The following is a 14,038-nucleotide window of genomic DNA, read 5'->3' on the forward strand; positions in this document are numbered from 1 at the left end:
GAATCCCGGGAGTTGGACTCAATGATCTCTAAGGTCCCTTCCAACTCGCACGATACTATGATACTATGATACTATGATGATCTAACTCGATGCTCTACTAAAATGGAATCATTCTGTTCTAATAAAACTTCACCACGCAAATCACCTGATAACATTCTTCAAAATATTTAAAATAGGTATAGATACAAAACATTGGTACCTCAAATATATCAAGAGAAGATGAAGCAACATTTCAGTTGTCTTACTAAAGACCATGCCTATAGGACTTACAGACCGCTAAATGGACTGACTAACATCAATCCTGATTACCATCCAATCACCGTAACTATGTGATTTTTTGGCTATGATGTTTCTTTAGTAGGTGAGCCAGTTATCTGCATTCGTCCCATCTGCTGATAACATGATAATATCTTCTGAATCTTAATGTTTGTAACAATATTGGGTTTACAGAACAGCAATATAGCAGTCTTAAAGAACAAAGATTCTTTTAATTAGATACTTCATATCTACTTAGAATGTCTAATCCAGAAAAAGGCACTTAATTTTGAACTAGATTCATCAAAAAATACATATTAGTGTTTAAAACTGATGAAAAATTATAATTTGGAAAACAATAACACAAGAAATCAGCATGAAGAGTTTACCTTCTGCTTAAAAAGGAAGAAAAGAACCTGTTTTGAAAGTCAAGAAACAATATTATCTTTATGTAGCATTTTTCATTGAAGATGTAAAATTTCAATTTAGATAATGAATTTCCTAAAAATATATGAGAAAGCTGCTCTGAAATTAATGACTCCTATTTGTTTCTATGAAAATACAACATATACAAAGAGCAGAACACTCTGATACAGAAGAATCTCAGCAACAAAACACTGTTTTGCTACATTCTTCACCACTACTAGCTATGCATTTTCATCAGCAATGGACAAGAGTCTGAACGCCTGAATTTGTAAAAATCTGTACCAGTAGAGGTGACACACTGTTGTTGTCACTGCTAATGAAATGTACCACCAACTACCTCACTGTGTTCACATCCACAGTTTGGTCTCCACAAATGCTCAGGAAGAGTCAATCAATGTCAGTGGGTGCAATTATTCTGCATGGAGGAATTCAACTTCACATCGTTGCTTACTATGCACTTCCAAGTCAGATGTGATTCTGTTAGACTGTCCCTCTGCTGCTGTATGTCACATGGCAAGAAAATGTAATGGAATAATAGTGTGAAAGTTCAGCCTCTACTGCCATACACCAAATCTGCCTGTGAATGTTGTGGGAGGCGCTACTTTCAGAGCAGCCCTTTTATATTAACACTGAAGACACTGCCCGTTACACCAACAGTATTACTGTATAGAACAAAGGAATAGCAAGAATATTAGTACTTAGCTGCGGATTATCTTGATAACATAACTAAACCAATATTTTATATATATATTTTTTTTTGGAGTAATGTTATTCCAACATAATGAAAAAAGACAACACTTTAAGAGAGGTTTGCCTGCTTTCCTTCATTTATAGAAAGCTTGTTTTGAACTACTATAAAATTGTAGGCTTAATTATGTCCTGGATTCAGTTGAGACTTTGTGTTTAAAACCAAATGCAAAGGTAAGAAGATACTTCTACTGTAAACTGGACTCTCCTAAACTAAATGTCCAACTACATTCTACTTAATTTAAAGTTCTACAGGTCAGTATTCACCAAAAGAGTAGGACTGCATTATAGTGAACACATTTTTTTTCAACCTGTCAATTGTGAGGACCACACACATTTTACCTCTGATCTTTAACAGGACTACTGAATAAAATATACTGTAAATGAAATATGAAGAGCTTCATTCCATTCTTTGAGAGATAATTAGCAAATATTTTCCAAAAGTAAAAAATATAGTAATTATTAAACAAATAGAGAACTTCAGTATATGTCTGACTTTTAATATAACTGAATTTATTTGGATATAGATCCTCATTTATTTTCATAGTTTCTCTAATGGCTTATCAAATATTAGATATGTTATTAATAAAACAAAAACAAAATGAGGATTTGCTCTGAAATAATTAAATGTCAAACAAATGATTACACATCAAATATTTGATGAATGTTCTCTAAAAATTCATTTCTAATAGTTTTAAAACATCTGACTAATTAAGAGGATTAGTAGAACTGCTTTCATATTTTAAAGTCCAGCAAAGCATACAATTCTCTTCACTATTCTATGCTTTTTGCACCTCCTGTACATTCAAGTAGCCTTTGATTGCACTTGTTGTATATAAACTACAACATGTATGATTTGGCCATTATTCTTGTACATCTTATGCTGCATTTCAATATGCTTCTTCACTGACTACAATGATCAATGTATATAGAATAGAAAATAAGGTTTTTATTACATTATCTAGATTATTCTCTGCCACACAGCACAAAATTTCATGTCAAATGAAACAGCAAGACTGAATGGCTTTCATTCTGATAATTTTGGGATCTATATCTTACACAAGATAGCAGTTATCAGAAAAACATGAAATTTTCATATATTAATCTCTGCATCAGACACCTGTGATACAATACATTTAGACTTGTGTCAGAAATTTCATTTATATGGCACAGCACTATGAATTTAGTACTGCATAAAACGAATGTCATGTAATAAGGAAATTAAAATTAGGCATTGATGATCAAGCAAATTAATTGCAACTATAAATTTACACTTGATGAATGCCTAACGAGTTTATTCAGAGATTTAATATGACTCATGGATTTTTCATATTTCCATTGGTGATCAAAAGTTTACAATATGATCATGTTGATTAAAGGCACTACTTGGAAACCAAAAGCACTCAGAAGCAACAGTAAATACTCATGAGGACAGGTCAGTTCCAGAGCTATTTGGGTCACTTACAGTTTGAGCTGTTGAGCTTTAAGATAACTTGGAACAAAAAAAAATCTAGGTTATGTTTTGAGAATGAATTTTAAAAAGAACCCTGAAAAGCTCTTACAAACCATGTATTTATAATTCTAATCCTCAATTTAGTGAATAAGATGGATTTAACTTATTGTATAACGCACAAGAATAGCTGTGCTAGGTCATACCGAAAGTCTGTGTAGTGCAGTATTCTCTCCCAGTAGCAGCCAACAACAAATGTCTAAGGAAGAGTATGCATCAATGGACTTTCCAGTAAAAGCTCCTAGACATCAGAAACTAGCCATTAAGAGATCCATTGTGTAGCTTGACCTACTCATCACAGCATTTTGCTACTATTTAAATGAATAAGAACTTCTACTGTGAAAAATCTGAAACCACAGTGACAACTAGTGTAAGATCCTAGATTTAGAAAAGTAGATAGATCAATTCAGAGATAAAAAGTGACATAAGACTATATGCATGTTAGAAGTGTTTCCTAACATCCAACCTAAACTTGCCCTGGTGCAACTTGAGGCCATTTCCCCTCGTCCTGTCACTTGTCACCAGTGAGAAGAAAGTAGCCCCACTCTCACTGTAAGCACCTTTCAGGTACTGGAAGAGGGCGATAAGGTCTCCCCTCAGCCTCCTTTTCCCCACATGATAAACACAGAATCATGGAACCATCTAAGTTGGAAAACATCCTCAAGATCACCATATCCAACCAGGAATCTGACCTATTGAGCCACATCACTATACCATGTCCCTTTAGTGCTATGTCCACACATCTCTAATATACCTCCAGGGAATGGGATTGTACCACATCCCTGGGCAACACAGCCCTATGCTTGACCACTCTCCTTTGTGAAGAAATTCTTCCTCACGTTCAGTCTAAACCTCACCTGGTACAACTTGAGACTATTTCCTTAGGTCACATCACCTGTCTTATGATAAACAAAACTAAGGCTTTCCTTGCTGCAACAGCTCAATAGTTGGTCCTTCTTGCTTATGAAAACTATGAATCCATAATTTCTGGGAAAAAATTTCTGGGAAAAGGATTAAAGGATCTGATGAAATACAAAACAATTCAGTTCTCTTAACGATGAAAACCATTTTGCTTTATCACCCAAATTAGAACGCTTCCATAAATACCTTCTGAAAAAACTAAGCTTTTCTACAATCCTTTGCACAGATCAACATTTTGAACTACTGTCATCATTAAATAATTCCAAATTTGACTTAGAACAAATACTTGGATTCATAACAAAAGTGTGCATAGTGATTTCGGGACGGAGGAGGACAGAAGACAGACAAATTTACTATCTTGGTTTACTCAATTTTCCGTAGATTTCTGTGTGATGGATAAATACTCTCAGAAAAAAGTTATTTCAGAAATGCAGCCAACCAGTCTATAAAGCCACTTTATCTATCAGTCTTAATTTGTACTATAAATGTTACCTTAATTAATTGTCCAGGCATAGGTAGCAAAAATTTGTATTCAAAACAGACTTAGATCTTAACTTTTCTCCACGATGCTCCTCTGATTCATAGCAACATAAAAACATGTTTTATAATTGATTTAATGCCAGGATGAGAAGAGTAAGTGAATAAACAGGATTACTTTTCACTTAAGTACAGAGTGTGTTGGACAAATATGTCAGTCACTCTGGAAGTAAAGCCTCCTATTTGTTTCTATGAAAATACAACATATACAAAGAGCACAACAACACTGTCTGATACAGAAGATTCTCAGCAACAAAACACTGTTTTGCTACGTTCTTCACCACTATTAGCTATGCATTTCACCAGCAATGAACAAGAGGCCAAATTTGTAGAAATCTGTACCAGTGGAGGTGACACACTGTTTCTGTCACTGATACTGAAACTCAGCACCCACCACCTCACTGTGTTCATATCCACAGTTTGGTCTCCATAATGCTCAGGAAGAGTCAATCAGTGTCAGTGGGTGAAATTATTCTGCATGGAGGAATGTAACTTCACGCCTTTGCTTCCTTCATGTCAGATACTGTTCTATTAGACTGCCCCTCTGCTGTCACTTGACAAACTGCAACAAAATGTAATAGAATACTGGTGGGAAGGTCCAGCCTTTACTGCCATACACCAAATCTGGCTGTGAATGATGTAGGACAACATAATGAAACAGGAGGCATTACTTTCAAAGCAGACATCATACTTGAAGACAGAAACATCACATAGGATGTACCACTGAAACCAGAGCATCACTTTTCCTATGTTCACAAGTAGTAATTCTGAGTGCCTAAACAAACACTGGTATTTTCAATTACTGATTTTTTTTTTTTTTTTTGTTTTGCTTTAGTATTGAAAATCTAGTATTATTTTAACAAACTAGGAGTTTCAGATTTTGTTCTAAATAGTCTAATGAAAAGAGCTTCAGCATTAAATTTCAGTGTTGCAGTAGAAATACCAGATTAAGTTTTGATTATATTTTTAAAATGCAGCAGTTACTAGCAGTCACTAGAAAAAGAGGAAATTTTTAATATACTAATTACGAAAAATAAGGACAATTTATTACTTAGTATATTTCTATAAATATTTATTACAGTTATTAGAAGTATCTTGAAAAAGAACATAATTATCATGATTCTCTAATTTATATTTTTCTTCAAATTAACGAAATTTGGGTTTACTAACTGTAATGTCTCTGCTCCATTCATAATTAATATATCTGAGTGAATATCTCCCGCATTCTCTTCAGAGTTATAAACAAGTTAGTGTATTTATCACATCTCAGATAGACAAAGATTCTAACTCCTCTCCTCCCCATCTATCCAATTCCTAATTCAGAGATGCCAGAAGTATTTAAAATTTTATCGCCGTATTTACCAGTGAGAGAAGGTATTTTATGTATAGATTAAGCTTTATGTAATGAAAAGGTATTTCTTTTATGTTTAGTTAGTTAGTTGGGAGAGAGGATAAATATTACCTTTCAGAATATATTAACAAGACTCCAGTCATTACCTCAAATAACATATCCCCAAATGCAAAAGTCATGTATAACAATAAATTTAGAATTGCTTTGGAAACATTTTCTCAGCAGAACTACATGTATATTGCTGGAATAGATGAAAAGAAACTGTTAGAGAGGAAGTTACTACATTAGAAAAAAAAACTGAAAGGTCAAATAACATAATTCGTGTAGTTTTGAAAAGGTGATAAATTTACTGATGAAGTCAGGTTAATACCGGAGGACAGTTTTCTGAAGAGTAGCAAATCTTTAAAGAAAGAGTGCAAAATGAAGGAGAAGCATTCTCTCTCCCAAGACAGTGAAAATCAGTGGCTTAGGGACTTCCTGAGCTTGAGATTGCATAAAGATTACTGTGATCCATGAGCAGCAAAATCCTTCTCCTCTAGTTTGCCTAGTTCTTTCTGATAAGGAGCCTCCCTTCTCAAAGCTACAATGGACTTGAGAAATCAAACAACGTGAACTTTCAACAGTGAAATTTCAGCTAACTATAAGTAACAGCAATGATTTATCTTCATTCATCTTTGGCATTATTCTTTACTTTCAGCATCTATTGAATTCAGAAATTCCACTGCTCCTTCCTGAGCAAAACATGTTTTCTAAGAAGCTCAAAAACACTGCACTTATTCCCATATTGGATGGCATCATTAAAGCAAAATTAGGATTGCAAAAACTACCAAGACAAAAGATTTACTTACTTGTTTTTCAGCTTGTCCATAATCTGATCCTTGAGGTGACAAGAAGTGACAAATATGACCATTGTTCTTTGCTTTTTCTCGAAGAGCCATAGCAGTTCTGACTGTGGCATTTCTAGCATGAACAAACACCATCACCTTAAGACAGAAAGAAATAGAGCTGATGAGAAATGACTGAAGTCTGAAATAATGAAAACACTTTAATAATAAAATATTCCCTACTGTAAGAACAAATTAAATGGGTAAATGCATATGGCATAACAATGAAAAATAATGTAGCTTTAGAGAAATTAAAGGATGATCCTGTCTGTATCATATATGACGTTTTTCAAGAGCTTCTGACAAGGTTTTCCTTTCTAATTCTTTAGTCTTTAAAAGATAGGTAACAATCCTTAGAAATAGCTCTTTTTCAAATAGTGAAGAGATTGCCATTGAGGAAAACAAGAGCTATTTGACACATCCTAAATGATCTAGAAAGAAAATACAGAAGTGATAAGTTATTTAATGGTATGATTTGACTATGCAAGACAGCTGAAACAAAAACTAACTATAAAAAGCCTTTGGATGATATTATAGTCCCAAAGCACTAGACGATCAAACAGAAGACAAAGTAAGAACAAATGCAAAACAAAAACAGTTTGAAATTCAGAGATAATATTGATGGGTGTAAACTCCATACCATCACTAATGAAGATACCTTAAAGATACTGGATGTTTCCCTGAAAATACCAACTAAGGACTTATTAAAAAAGATAATAAAATGGTAAAAATCAACAGAATGAGAATTACCAACAAAACAGAAAGCATCTTTGAAATTCCTTTCTACAGTAGATTTTGAAAATACATTAATGTATCATTCACACAACCTAGTAGTCACTTATTATTTTTACCACCATATATGATTGGTTGTAATGAAATGTTATTAACTATCCCTTTAGAAATGTATCTGAACCAGTTTAAACTGGTAAAAATTAAGATTCACTGCAAGACATATTTAAGATGAACAGTGGTTCTAATGGGGAGAAAGATTTTTCTCTACATGAAACCAGGGATCATTCATTCAGTCAGGCAACATATGATTCAAGAAACTGCCACCTAAACATACAAGTGAATTAATGCTTATCATTAGGCATGGACAGGAATCATTGTTAAGAAAATACGGAATAAGCCATAGGAAGGAGTGAGTTATTCCAAACTCACTAAAAGACTTCAAAGGGAAAACTGGCTGTAACACAAACGTGCACTATCCTGCAAGTATGTGTGTCTGCATAATGATGGAATTCTGCCAGTATCATGAAGAATCAACAAAAAGGCACAAGTGACTGGTTTAACCAAAGTAAATGAAGACTGCTTCTTCTTCTACTTGTTCAGTTATGCCTTATAGGATTGTAATTATTTTGTGCTAGTCAATGATGGAGAATATCTATCGGTAGTGATTAAATGTCAGTTAATTACAGTGCAAATAACAGCTAGGAATGTCTGATAGCCAAACACTGCTGGGAAAGGTAAGCTATAGAAAGCACTCAATATTTTCCCCCTGAGAATTTTGCATTGCTTGCTGTATGCATAAATTGACAACGCATAAGTTGGTCAGGCAGCTCTTTGGTTTGATCTCATATGACAAGTTTTGTGCTCTTAAAAATCCCACTTGGAAAAGTTTGAATGACTGGCTAATAAGTCAGCTGAATCAACGCAAGCATAGAACTACAGTTCTATTTTAAGTCAGTCCCAAGTTGCATTTCATGACAGCTATGTCAAATTCCAGACAACCCTGTGCTTTTAATTTGGTTCTTTCAGCAGAAACATTCTTGTATCAACCTGAGGCATGTTACTGAATTATTTTTAAATAAAACATTATTAACAAATGTGTTAGCTATATTTAAGGGCATAATTAAACTAGTTCTGTTCTGTTATCATTTAATTAGAAACAGAATTTGTGTATTTTTATATCAAAGTGTACAACGTATATAAACTGTTCATTTATCATTAAAAATAATAAAAATGAAAACAGGTGACAACATAATGAGGAGAAAAAAGAGAAACAATGCTGTTTATCTATCTGAGTTCTGGAACAATTACACGTGACTTGCATTAGCTTACATGTTACAACTTTCCATGACCATTTCAGTAACGTTGTGATTTTTATAATTATTAGCTTTCACCTGAGTAAAAATATTCTCAGATACATGTCATGGTAATTGCAATCATTCTATTTAAATTAAAATACTTATTAGCAAAATTCTTTTAAAATTTCTTCAAAAAGAGGCTACACCATAACAGAGAATAATGCCTATCTTCATGTCTTCATCAGTTATTTAAGGACTGTTTATCGTTTTGAAAATTCCTTTTATAGAAAGTCTAAAAAAAATAAGAATAAATTCCTTTCATTAACAGGACCATGAAGTCATCTTCAATGAATTCTTACTTCATTCTTAATTCTTACTACCTTTAATTTTAAAACCAGTTGACTTTATACTTTAGTAACTTGTTTCCTTTAACGATGAAGTCATACTAACATTTGACTCTTTGTTTAAGAGACTAAAAATTCATCTTCTGAAAACAGGTTATTTCTGAAAGTAAAGAAAACGTTCAAATATAGTATTGGGTATTAAATAGGAATGGCCTTTTTATTCAGGCCTGTGAATGAGGAAATATAGCAATATTTGACATGCTGACTTCTTAAAAACAAAACAAAACAAAAAACCCCAAACAACCAACAACAGATATATGCAATAAGGGGTTTGAAGATTTAATCACAAAATAGGTTTCTCAGTTGGTTCTGCAGTGTATTTTAAAATTTTAGATTCTATTTTATTTCAGTCTTGCATTAATTCTGAATAACTTAAATATAAAATGTAAAATTTGAGAAGGATGTTTCTGTAACAGTAATATTGATAAATATCTTATTGGTTCTCCAGACATTTTTAGAATCTATAATCAAAGATCAAATTAAGTGTGGTGTGACTGAATTTTTGAGGCTTGTGGGTCTTCTGTTCCTAGAAGATAAGAACTCAAAGAAAAGCTGCAAATAGGAATGCTTTTAAAGTTGGAAAGGAATTAATAAAGCGAATCAAAAATAACAAGCAGATCTGCACACAAGAGTGTATTTATTCTCAACAAACTTCTTAATTAATGAAGTTATAATTTTTTAGGGACTGTTTAAACAAGACATAGACAAATACTGGGACATTCAAACTAAACAAACTACATTACAGAAAGCATTATAGGTGTAACAGTTTGGTTGCTAGAACTATTTTTAGAAAGGAGCAAAAAGGCATTACTGGGAAATGAGATGTGGTAAAACTAAGCCACCACAGTAACACAAAGTAGAAAACAGAAGTCCCAGAAAAGATGAGACTAGAAAATATGCCCTTTACTATTATGTAAATAAGCAGTAACTGCAATACTTGAATAAAGCCCATTCCTGGAATTCTAAAAGCAAAGAAAATTTCTCTTATTTCTAATCATAATCAGGCAGAGCCTTTATTAACTGTCAATATCATATCCTGGTCCTGCTTAGACAACAATAAACAACAGCATAAAGATAAGAAATTACTATTTAAAGGCTTAGATTTTTGTTGTTGTTGCTACTCTTCAGACTTCTTCCCTGCCCTTAACTCTTTCTCATCTTCAGATCAGATATAATCCACTTCTTTTCTCAGGATGAAAGTATGCTAATAATGCACTAGTAGATGAAGCAGAAACATTCTTGTTGAATTTTTACAACTCAGAAACATAAGGAAGTTGAGTTAATCTAAATTCCTGTATAAAAATAAAATTTAATAGGTAACACTTTGCTACAGAGTATTATGCAAACTGATAAATGTAAATACATTTGTGTATTTGAATCTTGACCACTGAACATTTCTAAAATTATTGCACAGCACTACTTCAGCAAGACCTTTCAGTTAACACACTTCAAAGTATATCACTCAAATAATAATCAATCCATCCCAGAAGAATCTGAATTATTTTTCAGTGTTTGGTGTCTTGATTTACTTTGAAATGTTAGAAGATTAATATTAAAGCAACAACAACAACAAAAACAAAAATGTAGTTCTCCAAAAGATACATCAATATAGAATTTAAACAGCATTTGGCATGTATAGTTGTCCATGAGATGCTAGGCAAGAGATGTATGAGCTCAAGAAATGCAGCTATAAAAAAGTGCAGCTACGAGAGGTAGTAGAAAAGACCAAAATCCATTAATGAATAATACCATAGCATAAATTAAAATGAAATTTCTTAAGAAAACAGAATTCTTGGCAGAAATAAAATTATACAGTTCAGCATGTTGGACAGAGACTTAAAGAAAATAAATAAATAAATGGAAAAAAAAAAATGCACAAAAAACAACAACCAACAACAATGAAAAAAAAAAAACAACAAACCTCCTGTGCAATGCTGAGTTAACGCCCAGAAGTCTATTACCATTTTAACATCAAAATCACTGGTACAATGTTCAAAATCTAAGATAAAACTTGTTTTCTAAAATCTAAGAAAATATTTATTTAATGCTGCTGTGAATATTAATGACGCTGGAAAAAGAGTTGGAGCCTTTGTACCTAAAAAAAGCTAAGAACGTCCTTTCTCATCACTGCCTACCAAAACTGCCATTATAATTCCTAAAGCTTCTGAAATAAAATGGGACTTTTCCTCCAAGTGCAATTCCATGCTGTGATTTCCACAGTATCTGGAAAACAAGCAGCATGTTTCTCTAATAGAGGACTGGAAGATATTTCAAGTACATGAATAGGAATAATAACAGGCAGAAATAACCCAGGGAAATAACCCTGGAATTGTTAACACTGACCTGAATCCATTGGCTGGGCTACAATTCAGGTTCTGCACTGCACCCATACTGTTGAAAAAATATATATATACACAATAGGATAGTGCTAAGCTGGGGAGCCAGACTTAAATCAATACAACGTGTAGTTATGTTTAAGCAGTATCTGCCGCATTTTGTATGTGAAGCAGACAATGATCAATTCATTTTGTTTTCAGCTTGTGTGCTGTATACTGATCAAAACTGCATCCCAAAGACAAAATTAATAATTCCATAACAGCATTTGCTGTAAGGCTAATCATTACAAGAAAACAGGATTACAGAAATCAAGAAAAATGCACGACACTATTTCCTCATATGCACATCTTGCAACTGTAACTACAGTTAATTACATTCCCTGACTAATGTTGATACTGAAGATATGAGATCATACAGCTTATTTTATATGACTTGATAAACTCAAAGCAGAGCTCCTGTTAACTCTGTTGAAACTAAGAGTAATGTCATCAGACCAATGATTCCTACATCCTCGTTCTCAAAATTTGGAAGCCTTGATAAAATATATTTCTGAAGATTTTTATTTCAGTAACTCTTGCTTGTGTGAAACCACATATACTATTAAAGGCAGAAAGAATTTAAATTGTCATTGTCCTACATAACAGACCATCTCTTTTTATATATTATTTTTATGGTACACTTAACACTATTTTGATCCTCTGCAATGGAGATGTCATTATACATAACTATTTCTTTGGCTTGCTAAATATCTTGCATTACATAAGGAACTGTGAGAATCCTCATGCATAAAAGCCTTCAGAATATTTAATCACCACAGAGCACATTCAATATTTCATCTTCTATGTGGCTTTTCACTGAATCCTGGTGTGACAACATCTGACATTACAGTAATCATTCACTCAAAGAACACATAAGAACTTGTTATGCGTCAAAAAGTAACTACAAAACAAATACTGATATAACTATCCTGTACTCAGTGACTTTCTACAGCTCTTATAGAAGGATATCTAATTCTCAGATGTGTAGCATATTCTTTCTTTAAAAAAAAAATAAAACAAAAAAAAAAAAGTGGAAGGTGAATTTCACAAACTAACAACGTGCAGTGGAATTAATTGACTTTTATATATGTTACAATCACATATCAACACCTGACAAAATTTTTAATTTAATATCGTCGCACAACTTGCCAAAAATAAAAATTAATTATCAATGACAGGCAGACAGCCAGTCTGATTAAAAAGACTGCTTTATTAGCTGACTAGAGGTGCACAATCTTATGGATAGTGTTTACTTATAATTTCAGTAATGTCACCAAATTTTTACGAAGAACAAGCTTTAGCTACATATGAGACCTTGCTGCATGTTTTTCTTAAAAAAAAAAGAAAAAGAAAAAGAAAAGAAAAATAGAATGTGAAACAGCAACATAAGACATTAACAGGTTAATTCAGCCTGTCCTAAGTGTGTCAGAGAATATTCTATTTCCACGGAAAATCTCTGTGCATTAAATTATGCAAATAAATTAGGAAAAGTAATTTAGAATAGGGAGAAGCAGTTCCACAGCTACAAGCTGTGTAATTAGATCTGTACTTCACAGTTCAAAGCTAGCTCTGGTGTATATAGCCCTAGTGCTAAAAGCATCTGCTGCTACTCTCTGAAAACCAAAGCTTTTAAATGACAAAAATATAAGTCAGGAAAAGACAAATGTCTCCAACCAGGTTATCTCCCCAGAATTTTCTTCAAGCATTAAGCAAATTAACCATTACCATCTAAGTTTTCATTTAATATTCACCACAGGAAGCGCTTGCATTCCCCTAGTGCTGCATGTTCTAAGTTGCAATCCCCCTGAAACATATTTGTGAGTTACTGTAGCACTGAAAAGTATGTTAGTCTGAATACCCATGAGGACTAATACTTCTGTGTTATCAGGAACACATAACACATAACACTACCAGAACTTGCCACATATTACCTTAGACGAGAAAGAAAAAACACACCACGTGTATACATAACAGAAAGTGTCTAAAATTAGTTAAGAAATTTATAATCAGATACCTGAAAGTCAAAAACCCTTTCTTCTGCCTTGGACAATAACAATAATTTTTCCTACCGGGAAATGTCACTTTCATAATAGCATTCTCTATATCAGCTCCTAAATAGTGTATTCACCTTTTAAAAGAAACACACTGATTCTTTGAGGCACTTGGTGGTAACCTTGCCATTAGAGCACTGGTCACACTAATGCAAGTATAGGAATATATACCTCATTTTAGTTTTAAGACATTATTTTGTTTTACCCAGCTAAGTCTTTAAAAAATGTTATTTATTTGTATCCAATTCTTGACTACTACTGAAAATGAACACCTAGGGACAATGATCGACAGATCAATTTATCCATCCATTTTTTCCCTGAAGAACAGAATGTAATCTCTCCCAAAGCTTTTGCAAAACTCAATTCCTAATGAAGTTTCTTCACTTCTCCCCAGGGAGTGCTGACTACCTCTACCTAGGTTAAAAATGACATCCTTGGCACTTCACTAAATAGAACCGCCACCCAGAAAGCTAAATACAATTCACTAATGCTTAGCTTATTTCTACGAAATAATAAAACTGTTTACCACTTGTGTTGTGATTTCTCCTCA

General features: G+C 33.1%; 1 protein-coding gene across 3 annotated transcripts in view; it reads right to left on the bottom strand.

Annotated features, from left to right (window-relative positions):
- Window positions 1-14,038, bottom strand: part of ASCC3 (activating signal cointegrator 1 complex subunit 3) — a 253,149-nt gene that overhangs the window by 118,774 nt on the left and 120,337 nt on the right. For all 3 annotated transcript variants that reach the window (XM_072331536.1, XM_072331537.1, XM_072331538.1), the window contains exon 14: window positions 6,596-6,730. In XM_072331536.1, coding sequence (XP_072187637.1) covers window positions 6,596-6,730 — 135 coding nt within the window. The remainder of the gene's footprint in view (window positions 1-6,595; window positions 6,731-14,038) is intronic.

This window comes from Excalfactoria chinensis, chromosome 3 (assembly GCF_039878825.1).
Source record: "Excalfactoria chinensis isolate bCotChi1 chromosome 3, bCotChi1.hap2, whole genome shotgun sequence".
In the NCBI taxonomy this organism is placed as follows: domain Eukaryota; kingdom Metazoa; phylum Chordata; class Aves; order Galliformes; family Phasianidae; genus Excalfactoria; species Excalfactoria chinensis.